The 20,964-nt window shown below is 37.4% G+C and overlaps 1 protein-coding gene across 4 annotated transcripts in view; it reads left to right on the top strand.

Moving 5' to 3' along the window:
* lrmda (leucine rich melanocyte differentiation associated) overlaps nucleotides 1–20,964 on the top strand; it is a 376,471-nt gene that overhangs the window by 315,333 nt on the left and 40,174 nt on the right. For 3 of the 4 annotated variants that reach the window (XM_051125729.1, XM_051125727.1, XM_051125730.1), the window contains one exon: nucleotides 11,195–11,282. In XM_051125729.1, coding sequence (XP_050981686.1) covers nucleotides 11,195–11,282 — 88 coding nt within the window. Of the gene's footprint in view, nucleotides 1–11,194; nucleotides 11,283–12,357; nucleotides 12,577–20,964 lie in introns of those variants that run through there. The other variant, XM_051125731.1, reaches the window with a different exon arrangement.

Below are 20,964 nucleotides of genomic sequence, written 5' to 3'. Positions count from 1 at the left end.
TAACAAGATCATAACATAACATCATAACAAGAAATAGTTTAATAGCTATGATACTGGGTTTGAAATCAAATGTTTGCATAGTTACGACAGAAAACACGAGCATCTAACAATGCCTTGGAAAAAACAATCTTAAAAAATAAAGTTTATGCATAAACCCAAATAGGAAACAAAACAGTTATCGAACAAGCATGAGTCCTATTCTGTGTCTTAAACTCCTGAAACATTGGTGTCTCATTTTAGAGCAGTCAATGCAATTTATGAAAGAAGTCAATTAAATCTGTAAGTGGGGTTGGGTGTGTGAAAAAATTCTAATGTAATCCCCTTTGTAATCACTGGCATTTTTCAAAAGTAACTGTAATTTAATTACACATTTTTTCTCAGTAACTGTAACTAATTACAATTACATTTATTTTGTAATTAAATTACGTAATTCCGTTACATGTAACTAGTTACTCCCCAACACTGAAAACAACACCTTTTTACCTTGTCAAAATCAGCTCCGTAGACATCAACCCGTTTTGTTGCATGTTGCTTTAAATGCCAATGAGCTCTGCAAAATTTGCTAACTAGCACGTTATTAGGAAAGGCGATTGCAAAGATTAATTAAAAAATAACCCTTATACTCACTTCTGCTGTATGTGAAGCTGGATCACGAATGATTTGCGCGAACATAGACGCAAATCTATGCTTTGCTTTTTTGCTCAGTGTACTCTTATGTCATGATTTTACCATATTTGCAATTTTCTTTCAGCTTTGTTCATGTTTATACTTTTTTTTTTTTTTACATTAACTTACCAATATAATTGGGTTGCTAATGAATGTTGTAATAGCATGCTCCGTGCACCCTGACCTTTTAATTTCACCATGTTTACATAGTTTTATATTTATATATTATTAATATATTATATATTATTACAGTATATTTATATATTTTATATGATCTATAATATTTTGTATATAATATGTTTTATATTATCTATAATATTTTGCTAACATTATGTTATACAAGGATTTTCTGTCACTAGAGTTCTATTCTGCTAGAATTCTGTTGCAAACATTATCTTGCATGGCCAAATGTTGTGATAGCATGTTCAATGCACTCTGACCTCTTAATTTCACCATTGTTATTGTTTAAACGGATGCTCTAAGCATCACTTGTGTTGTTGTTTGTGTTAGATAACACTGAGGTTATTTCAGCGCGTTATTTGGCATGCAAATGCCCCGCAGGTCAGATAAAGCATCATCTCCACGCTCAAACATAAAGCTTGCTTTTATGTTTCTCTTGCTCCATAGGATAAATGTCTCTCTTTAACTATGATTAGGGTGAAGTCAGGGGAGAGGAGACAAGATTTAAATTTCTCTGTGTCATTAGTTCGACATGGGGTCACAGCTGGGCCTCTCCCACCATAATTGCATGGCGTGATTTATCTGTAAAGAAGCTAAAATACAGATAAATCTCCGGGCTCATCTTTGTTGCAGGATTCTCTCTCTGATTAATGACCGTAGCGAAAAAAAGAAACAAATGTGCTGTGAATAAGTATGAATTATTCATCTGGATGGCCTGTTAAATGTGTATATTTTCTTAAGAAAAAAGTCAAGGTGTTTCGCGGCTATCTCCTGTTTTGCTGATGATGGAGAATGCGAGGTTGGCCGCGTTCTCGGAGCCCTAATAAACTTTATTTCTACCTCAGCCATCAACCGCGGGCCCCACGCATAAATAGGCTTTATGTAAATCTGTCAGCACCTGGCCTGCGCCGAGGCTTCTGTGTAGATATTGGCCTGTCTGGAAGTTTACGACGAAGTTTAAAATCATTCATTAAACTGACCCGTCGGTAAATCCACTTACTGGAAAATTGCCCCCGCTCTTCTATTTGGTTTGTAGATGCGATCATGAGTCCATTTTTAACTTAATTAATTGGCCGTTTCTGTTGACAAGAAATTTATGCAGTAATAATTTGCTGGAAATAGATGCAGAGAGCTGGAAATGAGATATCCATCACCGCCTCGTGTTCCAGCAGCTGCGGCGCGGCTAATATGAAAGTATTTCAGCCACTGACGACCCCGCTGTTTGTGCAGTCAAGATTATATATACCCACGATCCATTGCCTGCCTGAGAGGCGCTCATGGAGGTCTATGATAACAAAGAGTTTGTGATTTATAGCTTGCTGTGAAAGCAGAACTTGATGAGATTAAACAATTTCATAGCACAAGTGTTTCTCAGACCTTCTGATTTGTAGTTGGGAGCCCATAGTAAATCAACTTTATATATCTGAAAGCCTGCTCAGCAAAGCAGTGCAATTACTGTTTAAGACAGCTACTTTTTATTTAATTTTTATCCAGGGTTTGTCTCCTTTATTTTCGCGCCTGTCAGGGAGGCGCTCACCTTCATAAGTCCTTCTCCCGGGGAGGGGAGGATGCTGGGAGAGTAAGGCCTCCTGCTATCTTTCCCTCGCAGCCTTTAAAACCGCAGCGACCGCGCGTCTCGTGGTCGCTCGTTGTGTATTGTGGTGCGACGGATGTGGGTTTGTTTTATTAACAATGACAAAAAGTGTAAAACTGCACGTAAAATTGAATCGAAAACCTTTTCGTTTAGATCAGCATGAGCGTTTTCACAATGCTGCCCACGTAACGAATCGATTATCATCATACTGTAACATTTATTTGTTTTGCTTTACGCTGTAGGCTGAAATAGCGCTCGCGAACTAGTCGACAACCTCAGCCTTTATCTCTCCTGCAAACATCAAGAGATCTCATTATTTAGACACATCTCAGGTTTTTTTTCCTCCCATATGCCCCAAGTCAAAATTAGTTTTCACTCCCTCTGTGATCTTCTCTGACTGGGGCGCGCTGGAAGTAAAGAAAATGGCTGTCTTCACATCAGGGCTGAGTCAAAGACGCACTTCACAGAGTCGTTCTTCCAGCTTAAGCATTGCTAAGTAACCTTCACATTTCACTCATGTAAAAAGCTAATTTCCTTTAAGTTCACATGTCACTTTCTGCAGGTCTGCTTTGCGGGTACTCTTCAAATGTCTCCCGGCGTCTAATTGCGTAGGAAACATCCCAGACAACCCGGTTTGACAGTCCTACTCACGGAATCCTCAATAATTTAACATCCCACATACTTGAAAACATCCCTGACATTAGATACAGCTCCTAAGCGCAACATAAAGAGGAACCGTGTGTCATACCTTTGAGAGAGAGTGTCTGTGAAATGGAAAGATATAGAGAGGAGATACACATGGGGAACTGAGAAGAAGAGGAGGTATATAGAGCAGCCGACAAATGCAGAATTTATTATGATTAAATGAATTTGCCGGCTGCTTTATCCAACTATAATTAATCATCTACAAACAGTTATATTAATAGTGTACATGGGCTAATGACATATACATCTGTAGGTGTAATCAGCTGTTAATAAAAAGCTAAATTAAATGTAACAAAAAAATAAATAAATAAATGTTAATGCATTTTAACATTAATTACTGCTAAAATGTTATTTCTGGGGAAAAAAAATATATATACACTACCAGTCAAAAGTTTTTCAAAGTCACCAAGCCTGCATTTCTTTGATCTAAAGTACAGCAAAACAGTAAAATTGTGAAATATTTTTACTATTTAAAATAACTATTGTCTATTTGAATATATTTTAAAATGTAATTTATTCCTGTGATTTCAAAGCTGAATTTTTAGCATCATTTCTCCAGTCGCATGATCCTTCAGAAATCATTCTAATATTCTAATTTGCTTCTCAAAAAGCATTTATTATTATTATTATGTTGAAAAAAGCTAAGTAGAATTTTTTTCAGAAATTTCGGAAAAACAGCATTTATCTGAGATAGAAATCTTTTATAACATTATAAATGTCTTTATCATTACTTTTGATCAATTTTAAGCGTCCTTGCTAAATAAAAGTATTAATTTCTACAATTTCTTTCTCCAAAAAAATGAATAGATATACTGACTCCAAGCTTTTGATTGGTAATGTTACAAAAGCTTTTTATTTCAGATAAATTCTAATCTTTGGATCTTTCTATTCATCAGTTTTTTTTCCCCTATAAACTTTTCAATTGATTCACTCAAAAAAAAAAAAAGGTCTTCCATATATTAAATGAATAAAATTTGAATTGACCCAAAGTGGCATGAATGACAAACACCCTGCAGCTTTTTAGTTTTGCCTGAAGTTTTAAGTAAAGTTCATTAAACTTTTTCCCCCTTATGTTTGTGCATTCCTGGCAGAGTCAATCTTGATAAAGCAGCTAAACGGTTTTAAAAAACAAGCTAGCTCTTTTAAGTTCAAGCCCTGTAAAGCCATGTAAAGCGCTGTGCCTGTTGACATGGGTGATTAACTTCCTGTCGTGCCTAAACCTTTACTTTTTTAAAGCCGGGCTGTACGTAAAGTGCCGTCTCCGGAGAGAATTTGGGTAGCTATATGCTGGAGGCAAAAGCTGTTTCACTTGTGATCACTGATCATATGATACTTACGTAGCACAAGTGCATTGAAGTAGAACTGGTAAATCATTAAATACTTGCTCAATGCAGCTCACACTGTGCTCGCACCACAGAAAAGACTCTTAAAGCCCTCGGAGGGCAGGCACCATTACATCCAGGCTTCCCTCTCTACTCATTACCTAAGAAAACAGAATTAATACAGTTTTATGCACACTACAGCCATTTAAAACACATTACTGCCACACATCCGAGAGACAATTATGAAGGTCAAAAGCATTAAAGTGCTTCTTCAGTGATTGGCACGGTGAACGTTTTTCCCGCACTCAGCGTGACATTTATACTGCGTATAATCACAGTCTGCGCTTCAGATATAATTTATAGGTCTGACCCGTATATACGCACACGATTTATGCAAAGCATATCACGATTAAATGAACCTTAATAAGTACAAACAGAAAGTCAGACCGACTTAAATACACACAAAGATGTTTGTTTTTCCTCTGATCTCCGGCTCATCAGAAAAGAAGAAGTCTTGCACGAAAGACAAGGAAAGTTTCATACCCACAGAAAACATTTTTTTCTTGTTACAGACCCAGAGAGAAAACATATCAAAAAACATTTTACTACATGTCTTTTGCAAGCACAAAAAGCTGAAATGGTGTCAAGAGAAAACAAAACAGAAAGCTTGTTTCTTCTAACAATTGCTTTAAGCTACAAAATCTCCTTGAATCCCAAGCCTCCCGTTACTGTCGAATTTCCACTCTCTTTCTCTCGCTCGCTCTTAAAGGGAAAGCGGGCCCTTCTGTTGGGCCTGATAGGTTGTAGGCTGATGCTTAGCAACAACATTCCTGCGCCTTAAGTAGCAGTAAGCCCCTGGCTGAACTCTTTGAAGTGGCTGTCAGGCCACATTTATTTCGTTTTAGCACTTTGTCTACTTGTCCAGATATATAAGGAGATAAAAAGCACTGGTGTTTACACTGATCTTTGCCTCTCTTTCTCTCTCCCTCTGTCTGTCTCACTCCATCTCTGTATATCTCTTTCGCGGCGCTGGTAATTAGATTGTAGCCCTGATCAGGCCTCGTAAGGACGAGACGGGCTGCGACTCGCGCTCGGCTCTCGACGTTTTCGGCGAGGGACGTCTCCAGCTTCGAGGGTTGGCGCGAAACCGAATCATAGCGTTAACTGCATCTTAGCCACCCGTTCACCTCTTCTCGCTCTCCGCGCTGGAGATTTGTTTGGAGTTGATAATCACAAATGGCTGGATTTTTCGTCATTTATTTGCGGGGGAGAAAAAAAAGGACATGCGAAGGGAAGAGGGAGCATGAGTATGATGTATAATCCAGGAGACGAGTCATATTTCACTGTGACATTTTCAGCAAGCAGTCCTCCCTTTGAGTGCAGAGCCCCTGTTGGGCTGAGAGCTGCTGTGGCTTTCTCTGTTAATGCCATTATTAGAGACTTTTTTCTTTCTCCAGCTTGTAAATTTCTGCTGCATTATCATAAAGTGTAGTGATTACTCAGTGTATAAAGACAATAATGATGTGAGCAGGCAGCATATGCCCAGGGCCTGGAGAACAAGAGCTCGGCGTGCTGAGATGAGAGGCGTATGCAAACCTGACGCTGCAGCGCCCCCATCTGACCAGTGCAGGAAGTAGTGCGTGTGAGTGGGTGGTGAGAAAGAAAGCAAGAAAGAGAACAAACAAAAGAAAAGAAGGTAGAAGGCATGCGAGCTGGAGATGAACACAGTGTTGAGACTGGAGAATGTGTCTTGGCATTTGACTTTGGATGTTGTTTTAAAACTCAGAAGGATGCACGGTTAGCTGCTGCCACTCCACAAAGACCTCCCAAAGTTACCGCACCACATGGTCCATATTTCTATGGGAAAGGCGGTCAGATTTTGGCTTGATAGACATTCATCTGAGCAGTGGGATGAGTGAAGGGTCTTGGTTTCTCCTCGTGGCTCAGTGGCATAACTGCATACGAAGATACTAGAGCCATCCAACTGTTAAGACTCAGAATGGATTAGTCTCAAAGGCAACCTGAGCAACCTTCAGTTGCAGATCTTTTATGTATTTATTTATATAAATATTTTGGTAACACTATACAATAAGGTGTCATTTGTTAACATGAGTTAACAATGTATTAAATGAACAATACATTTATTACACTGTTCATTAATCTTTGTTAATGCTAGGTAATAAAAATGCAATCGTTCATTGTTTGTTCACGTTAGTTCACAAAGCATTAACTTATTTTAACAAACACAACTTTTTGTGATTTTAATAATGCATGAGTAAATGCTGAAATTAACATTAGGATTAATAAATGCTGTATCAGTATTGTTCATTCTTAGTTCATGCTAACTTATGAACCTTATTGTAAAGTGTTACCAATATTTTTTAATGCATTTTTTCATGTTTTTAATTTAATGTATTTATTTATTTATTTCTATCTATCTATCTATCTATCTATCTGCCGATCTATCTACCCCATTGTGCATGATCTATACTACACTGGTCCCAAATAGCATTTAGAGACTTAAACCACATTTAAGAATGTTTAAATGTCATTGCATTGATAGAAAAAATAAAATCAGATAGCATTTATTTTAAAGAAAGTCTACACAAGAACACTTTTAAGCAAAGCAGTTTTCACTAAAACAAATGATGAGTTTGTTTTGATAATATAATGATATAAACCAGACACTTTGTTTGTCTAAAGTTAGTGTGATGAACTACACCTGTGGTTGTTCTACTAGGTCATCCGTGTGAACTTTATTTTTATAGGCTACTTATACTACAATTCTTTGCATTGCCCATTGATTAAAAAATTCTAACATGGTTCAGAAAAGTAGTTTGGTTTTTTATATCTATTTGCATTGTTTGTTTGCAGGTGGCAATTTTATCAGTTGGAGTAGCATTCAGAAATTTTAAACTATTCAGATACTTTTTAGGGCCGCTGTATTATCCTTCATTATAGACCGACAGATCAGAGCACACAAGTTGCCATTTATTTGATGGATAGTGATGCATATCTTTTAAAAGCAACTAAAAACAAAGTGCTTTGTGAAAGGAGAAGCTCTTAACTGCCTGTGCGTGCTCAAAGCTCCCGGACTGAATGAATTCAAAGGGCCTGGGGTGACCCCTTGGCTTGTGATTATGTTTGTGTAAAATCTTAAGGATGCCGATCAAAGCGAGGCTCTTGTCCGCCTGCCCTTTTTCTCCAAGATAACAGCTGGCATTCAAACAGAGTTTTCCTTTAACTTTTTTTTTCTGCCGGGATTCCCATTATGAGGCAGGCCTCCTTTCTCATCTCGAGGATGGCTCATTGAATAAAGAGAAAGAGAGGAGTGGATGGGAGGGGAGGAAGTGAAGGGAGGGCTCTGATTAATCTTCTTCCAGGGTGGGGGTGTTTGATCAGCGGACTTGGCCCGGGAGGGGTGGGATGGTTAGGAGAGAAGGGGGTATCTCTGATGTTGACAGCAGGCGACTTTTGCGCACGGCATGTGATTGACGTGCCTGGCCGCTGGGCCGGAGGGGGGGTGCTCTGTGTCCGGTGGGGCATAGCCGGCCCCTGTCTGTGGGTGGTGGTGTTAATAATGTGGCAACTGGGAAGATTAATTGTAGACAAGCAGCAGGATTACGAGCGGCTTTGTGGCCGGGACAGGGCTGTTTGGTGGGGAAGGCCTCTGATCTGTCAGGTCCAGAGGAAATTAGTCAGGGCGGACTGAAGCTGACACTAAAAATGCTGCTTTAGGATATTAAAGCCAAATGGCTAGAGGAGATTGAAATGGTAACAAGGAAACTGCTGACATACTCGGAAACCCTGATGCAGCTGCACCCCACTGGATTTGTGTAATTAGGACGATAATTAGTCATGTGGTAATAACAACTGGGGGGGAAGTTGTACGTTTTAAAAGAAAATATTTTCTGTTGCTTAGCAACTGTAAACAGTCTACAGTTAACCTTTGGAAAAATGTTTTGGAATGTATTATTTTGATTTTCAATTGCTATTACACGGCTACACGGAATACTTGATTCTGATTGGTCAGTCACCACATTCCGAGGTATTTTATTCCTCGATAAAATGAATAACACAGGCTCATCCGGGTAACTGCAGTTGGCGTGATTCGTTGCTAAGAGCATTTTTTTCTTCGTACAATTCACTATTCTGTGTACAATTACTGAATTAGGTCAATTATTATTTTGTTTCATACAGACAGAGCTGCTGCCATTTTGCGACGATTTTAATAAATTATAAGATAACTAACAAACTGGTAAGATTTTCAAAAACAGTTGGAACTTGCCACTTACTTAGCAACTGCAAAAGCTTTGCGTTCAAATATTTCAATATTTTGCATCTAATTATTCAGTTTTGAGGCAAGTAGCTGTGTAATAATCAGGATAATGTATATCCAGCTAGTTGTTATTGCAAAATAAAGCCCTTCAGTCTTGTACATGATGATAAGTCTGTCAGGCTTTATTTTGTGATAACTGATTATCCCTTACTTAAAGGAAAAGTTCACTTCCAGAACAAAAATTTACAGATAATTTACTCACCCCTTGTCAGCAAAAGAAATTATGTTTTTTGAGGAAAACATTTCAGGATTTCGCTCCATATAGTGGACTTCTATGGTGCCCACGAGTTTGAATGTCCAAAATGCAGTTTAAATGCAGCTTCAAAAGGCTATAAACATTCCCAGCCAAGAAAGAAGGATCTTATCTAGTGAAATAATTGGTTATTTTGTTAAAAAAAAAAAAAATGACAATTTCTATACTTTTTAACCTCAAATGCTTGTCTTGCCTAGCTCTGTGTGAACTCTGGTTCATGATAGTTAGGGTATGTCGAAAACTCCTATCTTCCTATCTACTCCTATCTACCAACTTCAAAATCATTCTACATCACTGCAGAAGTACCAACCCAGTGTTTACAAAGTGAACGTGCAAAAAAGATCAAACTCCCTTACGAATAAAGGTAAAGCAGCGATGTAGGAAAATGAGATGGGACTTTTTCGACCAACCCTAACTGTCTTGAACCAGAATAAACAGAGTACACACAGAACTAGATAAGATGAGCATTTGAGGTTAAATAGTATTTAAATGGTCATTTTGTTCACTTCTTCCTCATCTGGGATGGTTTAGAGCTCTTTGAAACTGCATTTTGGAAGTTCAAACTCACGGGCACCATTGAAGTCCATTATATGGAGAGAAATCCTGAAATGTTTTCCCTAAAATAACACAATTTCTTCACGACGGAGGAAAGAAAGACATGAAAATCTTGGATGACAAGGGGGTGAGTAATTTATTTGTAAATTTTTGCTTTGGAAGTGAACTTGTCCTGTAATATCCATTGAACGTTTGTGTCCATCATAAATATTGCTATTTTTACACACTTTATTTTAGATTAATTTTGCCTAATATAAAACAATGTTCTAAATAGTTGCTGTTCTTTTGACCTTTGTTATTCATCAAAAAGTCTTGAAAAAAAAATCACCCAACTGTTTTCAACACTGATGATAAGAAATGTCTCTTGAGCAGCAAATCAGCATATTAGAATGATTTCTGAATGATCATATGACACTGAAAACTGGAGTAAAGATGCTGAAAGTTCAGCTTTTCATCACAGGAATAAATTACATTTTACAATATATTGAAGTTCTTTTAAATTGCAAGTGTACATGCAGCCTTGGTGAGCATAAGAGAGTTCTTTCAAAACCTTAAAAAACAAGTCGTACCGACCCCAAACCTTTGAACAGCGTATGAATAATACATTCTCAGCACTAAGCTGAGTGTTTTCAATGAATGAAATAAAAATAGGCCACCTCTACTCTGTTTATTTGTCATTTTAGCCCTCACAATGATTAAATGCTCTGAGAGTTCCTGCCTGCAGAAGAGCAGAACATTTTCACAAAGGCATCAGATATCAACACATCATGATGTACTATGTTTTTGGTCCTTGAAAGAAGACAAAGGAGGTAGAAAACAACACTTGTGACCTAGCAGTAGCACACAGGCGATCTGTATTCTCTCCAGCTCTTCCCTTGTTCTGTCTGTCTACGCGGTGGCCTTTATGTGAATATATTTGTATTTTTAAGGTCGGCCAGTGAGAGATGAGTTTACTTAAACTCAGGTCTGGCCTTTGGAGAGCAGTAATTTCATGCCACCTGTTAGATTGTCAACACACAACAGCGCGTGTAAGTGAGTGGCAGGCTGACCCGGGCCTGACCCGCGGGGCTCTTCATGGCTGAATGGTGACTGGGGCCCTTCCCCTGGTGGCCCCCTCTCTCTTAAACAGGCAGGGGACAGGTAATCAAAGCCAGGGCCTGTCCTCACCTTTCACTCGCCTCCCTGCAAAATAATGAAAGTTGCCCTCGTCCTGCGCCCCTGATAAAATAAGAACGCCGCTCCTAACATTTCCTCTCCTCAGCGCTGATAAAATTTATGGCATTTAGACAATCAGTCACGGCAGTGAAATCTCACCCGCATTCTTTGGTTGTCTCTCACCCCGCCGTGCCTTTCCATTCTCTCTCCCTTTTGTGTCATCAATCTGGGAAAATATTCTAGATTGCTTGTGACAAATGAGTTCTTTTCATTTAACTCAATTAGGATCATTGCATACAGAAATCAATAACCAACATTTCTCCTGTCTGTGCTGGATAATGAATCGTCGGAGATGTTATAAATGTTCGCAGGTGTGTAAACTAAGCACGCCGAATTTATGTTTATCCAAACTCTTTTTCTTTCAGGACGCCGCCAGTGATTTGAGATCCGAATCCGGTGCTACGCCATACACCCCGCTGCCACGAGGATCCAAAGATGCCCGAAACCACAAAGGTAGTGTTATTTAGACAGAAAAAGTGCACTATTCTTGCGTGACAGGTATCTAAACAAACGCACACTCGATTGCCAATAGAAGCCGTGCACAAGAGATGATTCTAATGTGCTGGACCCTATAAGAGGCTTTCACGCCGGCCACATTTATCATGCTCTTTTGTCTGTGCAATGCAAAGCGCTGTTTTTATGTCACGGCCACGGCGGTGGTACTTTCATGCGAGGTCAGCTGTGTGCCTCTCAACCCCCCACCAAGGACAGATCTATTTCACAAAGGCTGACCTGCACCTCTCAAGTGATGTAGAGGAAAGCCCAGTGCTTTGTCAAAATCATGCTGCTTGAGAATAGTCCATTAAAAGGTGAACGGAGCTGACATATGAAATATTTTTTCTCCCTCTTAGATTTGGGCGAGCTGACACTCTCCATTTGTTATTTTTACGATACTGTACTGCAGCGTTAGATAACACAAGCCCTCATCTTCGTCCTTCGCCTCTTTTTATTCCTCTGCCTTTATCGCGCCATTTTTATTTATCTTGACTTATTGCCTATTCTATTTGCTTAATGCATCGGCTCTGACACTGTAACTCTTTACTAAAACTCACCTTTGGCTGTGCCATGAAAATGCTTTAATAGAATAGCTATGACACTAAAAGATGCAGTTCACCTCCAAGACACTGTCAGTGGGAGTCGGGCATTGTGTTTGGATTGCCGATAATTCATGGGGCGTCTGTGTAGTCGTAATGCAGTGTAATTATTAACTGCTTATGTATTGCAGTATTTTGCTCTTAAAGTAATAGTTTACCCACAAATTAATGTTCTAACATCATTTACTCACTCTCATGAATGAAGGTCAATGGGGTCCAAAATAAGTAAATATATAAATAAAATCATCTACTGGTTCAGAATAGGGTGACCCCCCGGTCCCGCTTTGCGTTGTACCGCACAGCATTTTCACGTCGCATATTGAGAAAATGTCCCGCATTTTCATCAGTCTGTTGGTTTTTAATTATTATATTAAGAAAACGTCTGTGTGTTCTTTTGCCTTTTTAAGAAAGCTTTTTATTTTTTTTTTTTGCAGTGTAGTTTCCGCACAAAGGATGTACCTCATCAAGTGATCTTGCACCACTGATGGAAATGGTCGAGCGCACACAGAAAAACACGATATTCTCCATTCATTTTAACCCATTTAAAAAATCAATGCATCCTTCTAACGCAACTTTCTTCTTATTTTAATAGTTAGTTTGAGGCGGTTTCTATGGTGTTATTGTAATGACAAATGCCTAGAGCGCATTATTGTAATGCGGGGCGCATCAAAAAAAGATGCGCTTTCTCTTGCTTGCATGTGCAGGCTCAGAAACATCAATCAGTGCATATGACAACGGATGTAATCAGTATTTACATAGCATAACAGTAGAAAATGTATGTCTGACAAGTGTCCCGCATTGTCCCGCAAAATCACATATATGTCCCGCAACAGATCTATTGCCAGGTTGGCATCTCTATAGTTTAGAATGACATAGCATGAGTAAATGGTGAATTTTCAATTTTGGGTATCCCTTTAAGAAAAACACTTAAACATGATGCATCCAAACATTAATGTATATATAATATACCAGATATATTTTTCAGTATTAGCCAGTTTGGATATTGCTATCTTAGCTGCTGTAAAGTGAAAAAAGTACATACATGCACATATATAAATATGCGCCATTCTGCAAAATTTGGTTCAAACTGGTCCATAACCAAAAAAAAAACACATTTTAAAAGCATTTAAGTATTCAAATCTTAGATGTTTACTAAGATCCTTGTATTATCTTTTGAAAAGCACAATAATATTTAAAATATCAGTAAGCTTAATATATATATAAAATCATCACTTAGTGGGTACTTTCAATTGGGAGGCAGCTATCCCAAACCTTAACCCCTAAATTTCAACTTATGAAAGTGATACTGAAATTGAATTTTTATTTTATTATTATTATTATTATTTTTCAATTGTTGCTTTAAAAAAATACATTTTTGATTCTTTTAAAAAGTGAAGTTAAAATATATAGATTTATTTTATATTTTCTTTGTAAATTCTGAAACTTTATGGAGATTTATTGGAGATTTATTTGAACTAAACCCATAAATTTATGATCAGGAAATATTCCTGTGTCCCCTTCTTTCATAGCTACAAGGTGTGAGTAGATAGGTCTCATCATTTTGAGGTAAATGTGTTCAAAATCTGTGTAACTTTAATGAACGTCACTACCGAACACCTTTTTTTCTGCAATTAAGCACACTTTTTTGAGAGTTATTCCATACCATTTAATTTGTATATGTGTACAATTGTTCAGAACTGTGGTGGCTATCCATTTACTGATTAGCATCTTTGAGCTAGATTCAAAAGTATCTAAAAATGTCACTACCGAAACATTTGATGGAGTTTCGGTAGTGACATCTTTGCTTTTTTCTATGTTATCCTATAAAATTGTCATTACTAAAACGGTCACGACCAAAACATGTCATCATTGTTACAGTATTCACAAAAGGGAACACAAAATAAACAAAATTTTAGTACAGTTATGCAATTTATTTGTGTTTTAGTATAATGTAGTAGTGTTTTAGTATGCAAGTTGTGGTCGCTACAAAAGCATTACTGTCACTACTAAAAATATGCTGTCACTACCAAAACATGGGATGTTTTGTCAAAATTAAAGTAAACTGGATTATCAGTTAAGATGTTATGATAGTTTTTGGTTCAATGTATATTCAAACTAATGAATCCTTAACTTTGAAATCAGTATGATCAACTTTTTGCCTTTTACAAAGAAATTATAATTAAATTAAATTAGATTAAAATACAACAAATCTTATAAATTACACTTGAAATATTATTAAAAATGTAACTGTTGTTGATTTACCTCTGAAAAAAATTTAAGAAAATAGCAAAAAATATATTTACAATGTAGATGTAAGTCAAATCTTAACAGGTCAATATGACCCTTCTAATTAAATTATTATTACTGTGTTTCAATAGTGACAAATTTGGGGAGAGGACCAATATTCTAAAACTTTCTGAAAATACAATATGAGAATTAACTGCACAGTTACTAGAAATGTGTACCTTTTTTGGAAAAAGACATACAATATTACAGTTTTGTGCCATAGAATAGCTGAAATTAGGGCATCCTTCCATAGGTAAAAGTCTATTCCCGTCATGTTTGCTATATGTTACTTGCTGCCTTGCAGTGGCCGGCAGGATTAGCGGCGTATGTGACAGCAGGCTGTCTCAAACAGGGACCCACTCTACCTTTTCTCAATATTTTTACAATTGATGTCACCTGCGCCAGGCCCCCAGAGCCAAGGTGCCATGGATAATTACAGCAGACAGAAGGTCTGTGGAGGGAAGAGGGAGGACCAGCTATATACATTGCATTGCATTGCACGGGAGGTCTTGGCTTTGGGTTATAAGACCCTTGTCTGCTGTTTTGGGGGGAAAATTGGGAAGTGGACAAACAGCGAGCAGACAGGAGAGGCTCAGAGGAGAGAAGCAGAAGAGGGAACGGCAGAAGCTAAGAAAGGAGGCTATGTGGCAGGCCTGGCGTGACACGGAGAACCATGAGAGTCTGGAGATGGAGGGGGGGTGGAGAGTGTGGCCGCAGGAAGTAGCGCTGCTGTCAGCTCCCACCAGCTTTAAACCGGCCTGTCGCCTGAACCGAGTCCAAAGTTTCTTTCAAGAGACAAATGTTGTCTTAAAGAAACAGTTCATCCAAAAATGATATACTCATCCTCTTGTCCTTCTAAACCTCTGTAGAGTTGTATTTACATACAATGATGGTTCTGTCAGGCTCCAAACGAGTAAAATTTAAAAAAAATAAAATGTCAAGTTAAGACTTGCATTGAATGTACAAGGGTTGCATGACCATTGCAAAAGCTATGATGCGCTGCATGCTTCAGAGTAAATTCTTGGTTTGCAATAAATTATTTTCATTTATAATTTTTTGAATCTGCTGAGGTTATTTATATATATATATATATATATATATATATATATGATCCTTCAGAAATCATTCTAATATACTGATTTATTATCAATTTTGGAAACTTAAGTTATGCTACTTAATAGGTTTTTTTGGAACCTGTGATCATTTCTTTCAGAATTCTTAGATGAATAAAAAGTAAAAAAGAACAGCATTTACTTAAAATGTTTTATTTTGTAACAATATACACTACTGTTCAAAAAGGTTTTTTTTTTTTTTTTTTTTTTTTTTTTTTTTTTTTTGAAGGAAATTAATACTTCTATTCAGCAAGAATGTATAAACTGATGAAAAGTGATAATAAATAGACTTCTATTGTTAGATAATATTTTTATTTTAAATAAATGCTGTTTGACTTTTTATTCATCAAAGAAACCTGAAAAAGTATTACAGGATCCAAAAAATATTACACAGTATAACTGTTTCCAACACTGATAATTCATCATTTTGATAATCAATCAGAAAGATTTCTAAGGATCATGTAACACTAAAGACTGGAGTAATGGCTGATGAAAATCAGCTTTGCATCACAGAAATAAAATATATTTTTAAGTATATTATAATAGAAAACTTATTGCTGTTTTTTTCTGTATTTTTGATCAAATAAATGTAGCCTTGATAAGCGGAAAAGACTTATTTGATAAACAAAATCTTACTGATCCCAATCTTTTGAACGACAGTATTTTTTTTTTCCATTATGTATTTTTTTTATTTTATTTTGATAAACAGTAAATTTATTAAAATTAGTTAAAATATGTTATATTTTAATAAATAATAATTTTTATTTTTAGAAGCATATTTATTTTTATAATAACAATAATAGTAATAATAATGTTTATAGATCACAAAATTTTGTCGAATTATGCAGCCCTACAAACAAGCACAGCAAACCTAGAACCTTTATCCATTATAATTTTAAATGACATTTTTAAAAAAACATAATCATGCAACCCTAATGTATGCTACTTTTTTCTTTTTTCTTCTTTTTGAGTGAACTGTCGCTTTAAATATAAAACTCCACCTCTAAACCAAACTACATGAGACAATATTTGTCTTTCCACAGGGGCAAATACATACAAAAATAAAGTGGAGCCACCGCACTCACCGCTGTCACATTCTAGATAGCCATATTAATAACAATCATCACGACAGGTCACACAACTGCCCTGAAACTTCATACATAATTGAAATGGAAAATATACAAATCCTCATACACGTCTCTGGACATTTTAAAGCAGCAACCACCACTTTTGAATTCCCATCATTCATCTTCAGCGTGGCGAGCGAACCAGAGGCCGTCGAGGGTGAAACCGTACTCCTCCATCAGCCATGTACGCACCGCCTTTAAACGCTCCTATTCTGGGCCCTGCTCCAGCTGAGTTGACTGTATTTTAAATGGCATACAACTAAACCCTTGAGGCAGGCAGCCTTCAAAGAGAAAATCTTAACTGAAGACCCCCCCAGGGACCACACACTTTTTTTTTTTTTTTTTTTTCCCACCTACAGTTTGCCGTCATTACGCCGCCGCTGATTTGTAGCCCCGAAACGGGACTGCATATGAAGAATAAACGACTTTACAGTCGTGGCACAACAAATAAACAAACATCTGGAACCGTTCAGAGGGCGCCATTAAAACAGTACATTTCTTGCCCAAAATGTGAAAATGATGACAAATGTGCTGTCACAGAGGCTGGGAGAGGCCAGATGATGGAGCAGTGGGTGCTAAGCACTGACTTTTAGAGCTCAGCAGGACAGAGAGAGAATTACACCTGCTGTTTGTCTGCCTACCCTCCATTAACTTACATCTGGATAGCGTGCATCACTCAATTACCAAAGTCTGGATCAACACCCGCATTGTTTAGCTAAAATGCCATGTTTAACATACAGCCCTAGACAGAGATATTTATGCCAGCAATCCTGTGTAATTGAGATAAATTTGATTGGTGCTGGTGATGTGCAATTGCTTGTCTCGTTTTACAGCCCAATGGATATGCAATAGCCCCAAGCTTTGCCTTTGGCAGAGTTGCCTCTTAATTATGGCCTGTCGAGCAGTTGTTCCTCTCTGCCGTTTTATAAACATGAGTTTGCATGTGCGCAAACTGCGTATAACCGAATCCTGCAGGCCAAACTTTGCGGTAAGCTTGTTGAGCCATCATTCTCTCTTCCAGACAGTGTCTGTCCATCTTTGAACGCACCTTTAGCATTTGATATTGGAAAAGTGCTTGTACGTGCTCAATGAGATTCTGAAGGATCTCTCGTAATGACTGTAACAGTAATGTTTTTCCCTTGACGAGTGTTATTCTCAAACCAGCTCCAAACTTTGGCTCTGTCAGGCATTATGTTGACATTATAATGGGGATTTTTGAATCCTGACTTATTGGCTGTCCGATTGTTAGGAGACAGATTTTTAGGGTTTTGACAGATTTTTTTTTTTTTTTTTTTTTTTTTTTTTTTTTCTTTCTTTTAGTAAGCACTGCAGATGTATGCACAGAAATGGTCTAGTGTATATCCTATAAAATGCATGAATATAGTTGCACTGTACTTTCAGTATTGAAATAATTATTAGGGATGCATGATATATCAATGCGACATAAAGGAAAACTGCAAAAATGTGCTGCGATTTAAAATAGCTGTTTTCTGTTTCTGTTTCTGTGATCAAAGATGCATTTTCAGCATCATTACTCTACAGTCTTCAGTGTCACATGATCCTTCAGAAATCATTCTAGCATGCGTATTTATGATCAATTTTGGAAACTTAAGTTATGCTACTTAGTTTTTTTAAGAATCTGTGATTTTTTTTTTTTTTTTTTTTTTTCTTAGATGAATAAAAAGTAAAAAAAAAAAAATAAAATAAAATAACAGCATTTATTTAAAATAAAAATATTTTGTAACAATATACACTACCGTTCATAAGTCTGGGGTCAAATTATTATTTTTTTTGGAAGGATATTAATACTTTTATTCAGGGATTTTGGTATCCTCACTTATTGGCTGTCTGATTGTTAGGAGTTTCTGTTTCTTTTAGCAAGTGCTGCAAATGTATGCACAGAAATTAAAAAATGCATGAATACAGTTGCGCTGTACTTTCAGTATTAAAATAATTATAAGGGATGCATGATTATATCAATACGATGTTGCTTATTGGCCAGCTGATATTGGATTTTTAACTGTACATGCTCATTTCCCGCATTATTATTATATTATTACCTTCGCCGTCACCTCGCATTCACTTAAAGTTACTTACAAAAGCACTTAAAGTACACTTAAAGTCCAACAAAATACTATAAAAAAAAAAAAAAAAATTCATATGTATAGTGCATTAAAATATTGTACTGCCTAAATGCACTTCATAAAAACAATTTATTTTAGTTTTTAGTGGTAAACAAAAGGTAGTCCTTAACAGTTACCAACCATAACATGAAAATAAAAATGTATCAGTTTCTGCTGGAATTTTAAAGGGATAGTACACCCAAAAATAAAAATTTTGTCATTAACTACTCGCCCTCACTTCGTTCAAAACCCGTAAGACCTTTGTTCATCTTAAGAACACAAATGAAGATATTTTTGATGAAATCCGAGAGCTTTCTGACTCTGCATGGACAGCACTGAAACTGACATGTTTAATGCCCAGAAAGGTAGTAAGGACACTGTTAAAATAGTCCATGTGACATCAGTGCTCAACCGTAATGTTATGAAGCTACGAGAATACTCTTTGTGCACAAAGAAAACAAATCTAATAACTTTTTTCAACAGCTTCTTCTAAAATGCACTATTTTAACGATGTCCTTACTACCTTTCTGGGTCTTGAACGTGTCAGTTTCTATGCAGGGTCAGAAAACTCTTGGCCTTCATTGAAAATATCTTAATTTTTTTCTGAAGATGAAGGAGTAATGACAGAATTCTGAAGATGAGTAATTAATGATAGAATTTTCATTTTTGGGGAACTATCCTTTTAATGTTTGCACATACAGTATAATTGAAATCTCAGGCAGTCCTACCTTTTGAAACAGGTGAATGGACGCCTATGATGCTCTGAAATGTGTTGCCTATGGAGTCAGCTCAGTATGTTTTGGAACAGAGCCAATAATAAATCTTGAGAGTAGCTGTTTTATTTTCTACAAATCATAAATTCGATGACCGCAGGGTTATGTTCGTGCCTTAATAAGAAAGAATCGAATATAAAATCCATTCCTCGGTTCCTGAAGAGAATGCCGTGTGTTTATTTCCTTACATAGTCCTTGGCCAAATGGCTGACATGTGTTTTCAATTGATCTGGATGAGGGAGAACTGTCTTACAGATATTGTTGCTGCGTGACATTGTTATGATCCAAAGGGTTTTCCAGCTCTGATGAGGTGTTTAGGATCTCTGTATAATGAGCTTGGGGTGTTTTGTGGCCATTTAAAGCCCCTTTATAAAACGCACCTATAATTCCAGCTACGGCTAAGTAATGAGCTCCTATAAAACACGAACGGCCATCACGCAAGTTTATATTGACTTTCAGATTTACACCTCGCCTCTCGTCAGATCAGCTGCCAAAACATAATGGATGGAAAAAAAGGTCAGTATGATATTGATTCCTATTAGTCATTTGATGTAACTCCCATACATCTGCTTTGGATATCCTCGGTCTTCTACAGCCCTGATGAATTGCTTGTAATGGCTTTCAATTCATCTGTGGGAGACCACTGCCTTAAGTTGACTCCTACAGGCCTGTAGGTTTGTATAGGAGCTGCCAGGAGCTGTTTTTTGGGCCTCTCTTTGTGAGGACTGCTTTTGTTTCCTTTGTCGGAGAGAGATGATATGATATGATTTCTCTCAAGAGGTTGCGGTGGGCCTCCCAGGACTGCTTTGGCACGGGAGCATGAATATCCATTAGTCTGGAGATGGAGATTAATGGAGGAAGACAGAGGAAGAGCCAGACCGTTCCAGCCATTCTTCACCGTCTATCAGAGCACGAGAGAAAAGAACACAGAGATGGGATCGGATTCTTCCATGAGGCAGTCAGAGTCCTGTTTATCACCGAGCCTGGAACGCACCTCTCCCTCTCTCTCTCTCTCTGTCTCTCTCTCTTTCTTTCTTTCTTTCTTTCGTCGGAGCAGGGTAGATTAAAACACCAGGACAGACTTAACTTCCCTGACAGTTTCAACTGCTGAACTCAGGCTTGGCATCCCGAACTGTTCTGAGATGGCTTCTCTGTCTTCAGTGTCATTATCTCCATATGAGATGGCACTGCATTCGTTGAATAATTCTGTTTGTGTTGGATTTGAGGACGTGTCATCAACACCATTGTTTTTTCTTTGTCTTCCTTTCTCTTTTTTCCTCTTATACTTTGCTGTTTGATGTAGTGGAATGAGTCTCTGAAGGCGCAGCTGAAATGTGGTGAAGGCTTTCGACGTGACGCTGTCGAGATGGCGTTGTTTATTTTAATATCATTTAACATATTTGTTTGTACTTTGGTGCAGTCATTGGAATATGAAAGCGAGAGATCATTTCTTTTTAATGATTCAAGTTAATAAGGCATGTTAATATCTAATGGTAGCTGTGCTCCTTGCGATGCTCAAAGAAAAATGCTCTCAAAAGCCTGCTGTAGTGTTTAGGAATTAAAATAGCCTTTTAAGAAGTCCCTCCAAGCCTGGTCTCTTATCTGACTGGCTGGTTTTAC

Source organism: Labeo rohita, chromosome 13 (assembly GCF_022985175.1).
Source record: "Labeo rohita strain BAU-BD-2019 chromosome 13, IGBB_LRoh.1.0, whole genome shotgun sequence".
NCBI lineage: Eukaryota > Metazoa > Chordata > Actinopteri > Cypriniformes > Cyprinidae > Labeo > Labeo rohita.
Note: the sequence above shows the minus strand (reverse complement) of the source record. Positions and strands in the feature narration are given on the sequence as shown.